This window comes from Quercus suber, unplaced genomic scaffold, assembly GCF_002906115.3.
Source record: "Quercus suber isolate HL8 unplaced genomic scaffold, Cork oak 2.0 scaffold_62, whole genome shotgun sequence".
NCBI classification, from domain to species: Eukaryota; Viridiplantae; Streptophyta; class Magnoliopsida; order Fagales; family Fagaceae; genus Quercus; species Quercus suber.
Window position 1 is genome coordinate 720405 of NW_027069527.1, and position 9634 is coordinate 730038.

General features: G+C 33.5%; 1 protein-coding gene across 2 annotated transcripts; it reads right to left on the reverse strand.

Moving 5' to 3' along the window:
• Window positions 1-934: 934 nt before the first annotated feature.
• LOC112032794 (uncharacterized) lies at window positions 935-3760 on the reverse strand. Of its 2 annotated transcripts, none has more exons than XM_024065561.2 (5): window positions 3633-3760; window positions 3190-3273; window positions 3040-3084; window positions 1413-1510; window positions 935-1176 (listed from the first exon to the last, which is right to left on the reverse strand). In XM_024065561.2, the coding sequence occupies exons 2-5, from the start codon at window positions 3241-3243 to the stop codon at window positions 1098-1100; spliced, it is 276 nt and encodes a 91-aa protein (XP_023921329.1). In that variant the 5' UTR covers window positions 3244-3273; window positions 3633-3760; the 3' UTR covers window positions 935-1097. The 2 variants fall into 2 exon arrangements, with proteins under 2 accessions (XP_023921329.1, XP_023921331.1); XM_024065563.2 differs by having other exon boundaries at window positions 3538-3730.
• Window positions 3761-9634: the final 5874 nt, after the last annotated feature.

The following is a 9634-nucleotide window of genomic DNA, read 5'->3' on the forward strand; positions in this document are numbered from 1 at the left end:
AAAAAAATTTAGTGGGAGAAGATTTGTAACAGAAAGTTCTTCTAATAATAGAAGCGAATCTTATGTGTTGTATTCCAGTGCCTCACAATATACCAAGAGACTGTACGTGCATTGTGGAATGCTATCCATGACTAGCCACATTTGGTTGTTCTTTAGGGGGTGCAATATCATCCGGCCTGAGGTTTTGCTTTTACTCTTTTAAGTTTTGAGACTTGCAATAAGGAAGGTACAGAAGCTTTAATAAGCATGGTATATTGCTTCGATCACCACACATTAGAATTTTAAAATCATGCATTGACAATTTTGCTTGGTTAAGGAGACACAATTGCTTAAAATTATTTTATAAGTTAAAAGATTAACAAATAGAAAATGTCTTTTTTGCTTAAAAAAAATATCTAACTTTGAGATATATACTTGAAAAATGGCATTTATCCAACTCCAACTGAACATGACAAACCCATCAAACTGATGCTAAAACTCCAAGGCAGTAATCTCGAGAGATTAGGATGAACTTTGATGAATAAAAGAAGACTGGTTAGAGATTATCATTAGAACAATAAGATTAAAAACAAAAGCAGAGTGCTAGGAAAGCCCTGAAAATTAGGGTATTAGAGTTTTTTTTTTTCAGCGTTTAAGAGTTTCTAGGGTCATTTATTTTGGGCACAAAAGACAGGTAATACACTTTGTCAGGCTTAAGGCTACTAAAATGTTTAAGGGTTTAGGCTTTCCTTTCATATTGCCTGCATTGATGGGTTTGCTTGGGTTGAGGACTCGGATCATTTAAAGCGGCTAACAAATGTCAAGCAAAAGGACAGAAGTCTATGCTTAACTCATTTCACATATAAAACATAGGTAGCATACACAGATTTCTCTTCTTATCATGAACCATCAGTTTTATAAATGAAAAATGAACATAGAAAGGCCACTGCACAAATTTAAAAAATGCCAATTTCATTCAACCTGACGGGTTCAACACCTGCAACATGAAAGTCATAAACAAGAAAAATTGAGACCACTCAGGTTTATATTATTATTTTGCCAAAACATGATCTGATACACCAACTGAAAGCACTCAGAAATTGAAATTCTGAACAACATCAAGCGCTCTTGCTGAATTTACGACCAGACATCTTCTCAGACTCATATAGTATGTGATTTATAAGTCCCCTCGCCGCGCTGTAAAACAAAGGAAACAAGGATTAAAGCTTTGCAAACAAGGATTAATGCATAACAAGAAATGTCTTTGTGACAAGTAAAAACAAATAATGACATCTATATATTAAAGGATCAAGCAACCCACTAAGATGCACCCTGGCAATATAAGACAGCCAAAGACATCGTTTCCACCATATTCCCCCACCAACCCAAACATGAACAAATACATGCAAGTAACTACAAAAGATGAAACTCACTCATCCTTCAACTTCTGAATCTTCTCTGGATCTGTCTCGTGCATGTGTTTTTTGAACTGCTGTCTCACCATGTCAACTACAAGTTCTGTGTTATGTTGCTAAAAAAAAAAGAGAAGGCCCAAAGTCAGTTTCCTATGCCTTCTCAATATGATTGGAAACTAAATAATCATTGAATTTTTTTTTTTTGATAAATCTAAATAATCATTGAAATATTATCATCCTATATCTTCTAAGTACAATTGGACACAGAATCATTAACAATGTGAGCTTGGATTTCACAAGGAGAACCATACAGTTGCAGTTCAAAAAATGACATGTATACTTGGAGCAGAGGGGAAAATGTACAGCTCAGCCAAGAGAAACATAGAAAGACCACAATGGAAAGTTAGTCAAGAATTTCAGGGATGATATCTTATTTTTGAATCTGATCTATCTTGCAGGATTTTTTTATATTATATTTTATAACTACATGAATGATTTAGTGCTAACTGTTCTTACAAGGTTATAATCCAAAATAAAAATGAATAAAAGACCTAGCACATTCTACCTCTGACCAAGTCAGGCATGAGATATGGAACAGAAACACTCATTTTTCATGCAACATGGTATTCAGTAATGAAACCCACATAAGAGTAGCTAAAGTTGAATCCAAATTTCTAAGGATAGTTCTTGTGGGTGGAGGAAGATTTTGCAATAGAGTAGAAGGCCTCTAATTAAACATATGGTCGGGCAAGATATGTCAATATACTTGTTGCATGATAACTGGCATCCCAAGGCCCTCTCTATCATAAATTTGGTCATCAAATCATCTATCATGCAGCAAGCTACTTTTCAGCAAAGCTGTCTAGTGTAATCCATAATGGGTAATGGTGCTTGTCTGCTACTAGATCGTAGTACTTAGTAAGAATCCTAGTTAGTTTGAATGAGATTGAAATAGGAGGAGATGACCAGCGGCTCTGTATTCCTTTTGCAAATAAAGCGTTTAGCTGTTCCTCAGCTTGGAAGCAAAATTAGAGTTAAAAGCTCCGGAAGTAAACTAGAGGAGGATTATACAAAGCATGTTCCCAAGCATGGTTTTATTTGCTAGTTGTATGTGCAAAACAGGCTTGCAATTGCAACGAGGGATAGGCTTGCTAATTGGGGCTATAATTGAGATATCATTTGCAGAGGAAGATTGAAAACTAAAGATCATGTATACTTTGAATGCTTATTCACTCAAAGTATATGGAGGGAGGTCAAATAGGCCGCTGGGATGCGGAACTCTCAAGGGCAATAAGAAAGCTTGAAAGGAAAAGGGTTTGAATCAGAGTGTGAAATGAAGCTGGAATATTGCAAGCTGCTCTGACCAAGCTAGGCATGAAAATTGGAACATCTAAAACACTCGTTTTTTAAATAAAAAAAAATTGGGGGAGGGTGAATCAAACTCTGGACGTCTCGGTTGAAAAAACCAAGGAAATTTCATTTGACCTAAACGTTATTGATTAAAACGGTCATTTTTAGTACAACATAGAATACAGTAACGAGCCCCAAATAAGTACCTAAAGTTGAATCTATACTCATAACTCAAATTCTCAGTAAATTTTATATGTGTGAGTGTGAGTGTGAGAGGGAGAGGAACTTTGTATACCCGATGACCGATGTATTTTGCTCGTCGAAGGCATTCACGATAAAGCTACAACAAAATGCCTGAATTAGTGAGGAAAAAAAAAGAAAAAACTGTTGTATAATAAATAGAAATGGCAGAATATAAAGAAATGAAGAAGAATTTGATACTAACTCTGATAACATTGTTGGCAAGTTCAGGAGGCAGTGCGGTTTGAAGAGACGGCATGTTTCCTCAGTTTGCTTTCGAATTGTATAACTGAGAGAAGGACAACCATGACCACATTAGCTTCAAAAGTACAATCTTTACGAATAATAAAAAATAAAAATAAAGGAAAATTGAAAGATAATATAGAATTATATATTAACATAGTAATCAATCATAGAAGGCCAATTGTGTTTGGTTCTTTTTTTGTTGATCGATAAGGATTATAAAATGCACATAGAGTTCTTAGAGACATTTTGTCGAACAGTTTGCAGGCGAAAACTAAATTTCTTAAGTTTGAATGAATGGGAAACTTGCCGAATGAGAAATTTAGAAGTAGAATTGATCAGAGAAAACTGAATCACAACTCTCAGAGATCACGACGGCGGCAATGGAAGAGAGAGAGAGAGTACCTGCACGGTGGGGAGCTGGAGCTGTAGTTTTCCAAGACTGAAGTAAACGTTGCGTTTTATGATGAAGGGAGCAACAACGACTCGGCGTCACGTTGTGCTTCGGGAAAACGGCATGCCGTTCTAGGAAGGGCAAAACTAAAAGGGAAAATATAAAAAGGAAAATATAAAAAGGAAAATTACATTTTACCAAAAAAATAATAATAATACCCCAAATTATACTTGGCACCCTAAACTTTTAGAATGCACAGTTAGCATCTTAAACTATAATTTGTGTTACACTTTGCACCATCCATTAATTTTGCTGTTATTTTGGATGGCACCACATGAAAAGACCTAATTGCCAATTTTCTCAATCTTTTAAAAACAAATGAGAAATTACACTTTATAACGCTAAATTATACTCTTGATTAAACTTTCCATCCTAAACTTTGGCTTTCAATCCAAGATAACGGCAAAATTAACATCGGGGTGCAAAATGTAATACGAGTTATAGTTTAAAATGTTAACTATGCATTTTGAAAGTTTATAATGTAAAGTGTAATTTATAGTATAGTTTAAGGTGTAAAGTGTAATTTAGGATATAATTTAGAATGGTAAAATGTAATTTTCCCAATATAAATACTATCCTTGAGGTTTGGGTTGACCGTTAATATGATATGAGACACGACCCATACTTTAAAATATATCAAATTTGCCACATAAGCATAAACCACATTTAACATTGTTTGAAAATTGAAAGTTTTCCTAATCCTTAGCCTTTTTCAGCTTCCCTGACCATCTTTGGGTATTATTAATCTACTATTTACTACATAAACACTTCCTCATGCATATAATTGCCGCAATACAATCATCGTGGGATTGCATTGTGACAAGTAAATGGAACATAAATTAATTTTTGGGAAAATGAGCACAAATAGTTTCAGGTGCCATTTAGGATTAGGGGCAAATTAGATATTTTAAAATATCTTAGTAGTGCCTAGCATTAGGTTAAACCTCATGAGTGGTTTTTGTATTTTACCCAAAAGAAAAATGTTTAAAAAGTGAGCACATTCCACCACCCCCCCCCCCCCCCCAAAAAAAATACGGGTTATTTGAGTTATTAAATTATGGCCAAATGAAAAAACATCCTTTAAAATTTAGGTCAATTTTAAGAACACCTCTTAGTGTTTAAATTCTTCCTTATAACTCCCTAAGGTTTCTATATATGTCAAATTGGTCATTGGGACAACCTTTTGTTAGCTCTTATGGTAAAAAATAAAAAAATAAATAAATAAATCAATCACATGCCATCACATGATTACATTAAAAAGATTCTCCAATTTATTCGCATCATTGCTCACATGATTTTTTTTTTTTATTCATAAAAAGCTAGCAGAAGCTAGGGGTCAATTTGGTGGATATGAAAACCTCAAAGATTTACAAGGAAGAATTGGATCCCAAGGGATGTTTTTGCAACTAACCCAAACCCTAGAGGGTCTTTACATTTTAGCCTAGTTATTGCTTGATATTAGTGAACATAAAGAACAATTTGTTGGCCAATTACCTCGAATCATGCCAAGAGTCTTGAAGTTTATAGGAAGGAATTTTTAAGAAACTAAAATTTAGGATTTTGAAAATGAGTAAATTACTAGGTTTAGTGCGTACTAGTTTTTAGGAAAAAAAAGTATCAAATGTACGTAAGATATATTTAAAAAGTGTGCTAATTTTTAGGAAAAAAGTTTCTCTGGTAGTTTTTTTTTTTTTTTTTAATTTTATTGAATTACAATTTTAACCCCATTTTTTTTATTTTTTAAGAATAAGAATTATCTATTTAGATTAGGGGTATTTTTGACATTTTTTAAAGCCTTAACTAACTCTTTCAATCCTCTTAATATATAGAGATAAAATTCAAATGACATTTTTTTTTTTTTTTTTGTGTATCCAATGAAAATGTACAAGGTTTAAATCCTTCCCTTAAAATGTATCAAAAATAAATATACAATCAGTAAAGAAACTCTTTTAATAGCATATTACTAAGTTTTTCAAATGTCATTCTAGAAGTTAGGGCTGTCCACGAGTCGGGTCGGCTCGGGATTAGGCCTAACTCGCACTCTACCCAATTGGGTCGGGTCGCTGGAAAATTGACCACACTCAACCAAACATTCGAGTCGGACTCATTGAGTCAGGTCATTAGTTGGGGTAGGTCGGAATTAGATTCAATGGTTTGGCGGGTTTGGACCACATATTGGACCAAATTTGTAGATTTTCATGGATTTAATTTTTTTGGGCCTTTTTGGCCAAAATTATTGGGCTTTCTAAGTTACAAGGATTTAAAAGTTTTTGAATCTTGTCATATCATATTGGGCCTCTTTTTTACTTCATTTCTTTTAAAATAAGCCTTCAAGCTCTGCTTGAATCTGTCCAAATTAATATTTCCTAGTAGGCCATCACCCTTTAAAATGGGCCTTCAAGCTCTACTTGAAACAATATCAGTTTAAATTTATACTTCTCAATACCCCCATATTGACATTTGGGAACAAAAAAATACAAAGTAAAACCTGTGCACAATAACAAACAAATAAAAACGCACAAAATAAGATTTTTTACCACCTGTTAAACATCAATAGCATGTAAAACTTGGGCATGAATTAAACAAATAAAAACGCACAAAATAGCTTCTTCTTTTTTTCTTTTTTTTTAATCACCTATTAATCATCTACACATTACAAGTAATAAATATTTTCCAAATTGCCTAAGTCTAAAGGCCTGGGCACTGGGCAGTACCAAAAAATTGCCTCAAGAAAACTCAAGCATATAAAAGTCAATTTGAACACATATTAAACCTGCCAACCATTCTACACATCAAGTAAATTTCCAGAACCACACAGCAAGCATTGCTACAAATACTAGAACATCTTCATATTTCCACACACACACATATATAATACTCCCTTCATCCTAGTTTGTTTGTCCTCTATTCCATTTTTGGATGTCCCAAAATATTGTCCTGTTTCTAAAAATAAGAGTTATTAATTTACTAATGTTCCTATTATACCCCAACTTTGTTTTCAAAACTATTAGAAAAGAAAACTAACAAATATTTTATTTTAAAAAAAAAAATCTATCTAATTGGGACACCTTTTTAGTTGCCTCATTAAGAATAACTCTTTTATAAAAAAGCTGATAAATTTATTTAAAAGTAGTTTTGTAAACTTATAAATTTTTATAAGGTAAATAACATAATAAATGATGTTCCCTTAAAAAATTTGACATTTCAAACAAGACAAACAAATTGGGATAGAGGAAATATATAGTAAACCATAGAGGCAGCAGAGAAGGCAGTTACTGCACAAGTATGTAAGTCAGTAAACCACAAAGGCAGTAGACAATATTCCCAGTAGTATATATATAATTAGTTACAATTATGAAATACTATAAGTATTTCCAAAAAATAGCTTTCCTAAAACAATAAAGAACTACTCTATTATCTATAGTTAACAAGTCCATAACTTATAGAAAGGAAAGCCTACATAGATGCTAAATCTTCCTTCCTATAAGCAAGAGTTCATGTATAGTTAGAGAAGCTATACATTTGTCCAAAAAAGCGTCCAAAATATATCAAAAAAATTGCCTCCTATACAAAATGCAACCTTCCTTCCTCCTACATTACAAGGGGAAAAAATATTTATCAATAATATATAAAGACAAAGAACAAAAGTTATAGAATGACCGAAAGGGAAGTAACCAATATCAACAAAAATTACAAGGGTAGAAACATACCCGGTTAGTGATCATTCATTAATACAAACTGTGATATGGGTACCAACTTTGCTTGAGCAGGAATTAGAACCTACTGTTGTTGTTGCTTGATTCAAAACTAGAAAAGAAAAAATTAAGGTAATAGATTAAATTTTTCTCAAGTATTTTCTTTGTTTTGAGGAAACAGTAATATTTATTAGAACATACGAACATGAAATTAATATATAGAGTTTTTTAAACAGGCTTATAATATATTACATAACCAAAGTACCACTACAAAAGGGTCTAACCTTTGTAGTAGAAATTTGGGGTAATAAGGACTAAAACTCTAAAACACACAACCAAGTATATGACACATTTAATAACACTTAATAGACAAGAAGTTTGAAAGTTAAACATATTACCTAAGTCATGAAATTCATCCTCCAAGTCCTCCATCTTGCCCTTTGATTTGCGAAAAGAAATTGGGACATAGGCTTGCAGCCAGCTTTGAGCACAAACAAGATTTTGAACCATGAGAGGAGAGAGTGAACTTCGAAATTGATCAAGTATGTGCCCTCCGGTACTAAATGCCGATTCAGAAGCAACCGTAGAAAAATGTACAACCAGCACATCCCTGGCCATTTTGGACAGTACTTTGTACCTATCTGAATTAGCTTTCCACCACCCCAGAATCTCAAATTTCACATCCCTTCTACTCTCACAATTTTCAATCAAATATTTTTCAATCTCATTACTACACCCTATAGACTTCTCAGCCTCTAAGAAACGCTCATATCAAGAATTAACCATCAAATATGGATCAGTACAATCAATTGTATCACCTTCATGTGTGTCTTCTCACTCTCACTTGGTACTATCACATTTGGTGAATCAACACAAGAGTAATAATCATACAACCTATCCATGGTCTTCCTCACCAAATCAACCATCTCATCAGCCACTTCATCCCCATAAATTTCAGAAAAAGAAAACTTCAAAAACCTCATTTTCTTTCTTGAATTAAGAACCACAGCCACATACAAAAGCTGATTAATTTTATCCCCTTTCCCCCAATACTTTTCAAATATAGCTTCCATTTTAATTGCCATGTTTTTCAAGAGATGAGTTTGAGATTTAATTAAATGAGCAATATTCTCTTGAATCACAAACATCTCATCAAAGAAGGTATTTGAAGTAACATACAAAGAACTAGAGAACTTCTTTGTTGTAATGTAAGAAAGTTTCAAGAAACCCACAAATGTCCTACAATTTTGAAAATCAACCCCACTAGGAGATCCTAAACCACCACTATTTTCCTTGTTCATAGTATGAAGAATAACTATCATATTCAAGGTCCATTCTTAGGAACACTTTCTCAAATTTTTCAGCAATATCTGATATGAGGTAGGTAGAGTTTCACCTAGTTGGTATATCTAGACTTAGTAAGCACTTGGATTCAATGCCTAATCTCTCCATAAAACTCTTAAAAGTTTGATTTCTATTTGGTTAGGACTTCACATACCTCACCGCTTCACGCATTCTAGCAATTGATGCATCAATTTCTTTCAAACCATCCCCCACAATCAGATTTAGGATATGTGCACAACACCTTATATGCAAAAACTTATATTCTAAAACAGTCCCCTTCCAATCTTTAAAGGAAGCATTAGCCATTGTCAAGGTGAATATGCCATTAACACCCCACTCATGCAAACACATCTCAATCTTTCTACCTATAGTCTCCTCCCTATGGTCTTCAACTTGACAAAAATTCAAAATTCTCTTATGCAAGCTCCAATCATTGTCAATAAAATGACATGTGAGGGACATATAATTCAGATTTTAAATATTAGTCCATGTGTCCGTAGTAAGGCATACCCTACAACCTTTCAAGGCTTCCCTTAGTTTCTCTCTCTTAACACCATTAATGCCAATCACATCCCTAGCCACAATTTGACGAGATGAGATATCCTTAATTCGCAACTTAGGTTGTAAGGTTATTGAATATCTTTGAAACCCATACCATTCAACAAACCTAAAAGGCAACTCATCTATTATAAACATTTCAGCGAGTGTCTTTCTAAATGCCTCAACAGTAAAAGTTATTGGTACAAGCTGAAACCCTTACTCCCCTTTCATTTTGGGTTCAAATGCTAAGGTTTGTTGCCCTTTAAGTGCATCTCTATTAGGGTTCTTAACACAATTTGGCACATGATTCAATAAATTAGTAGTACCATGCCCCTTACTATTAGCACGATAAGTTTTTTTTTTTTTTTTTTTTT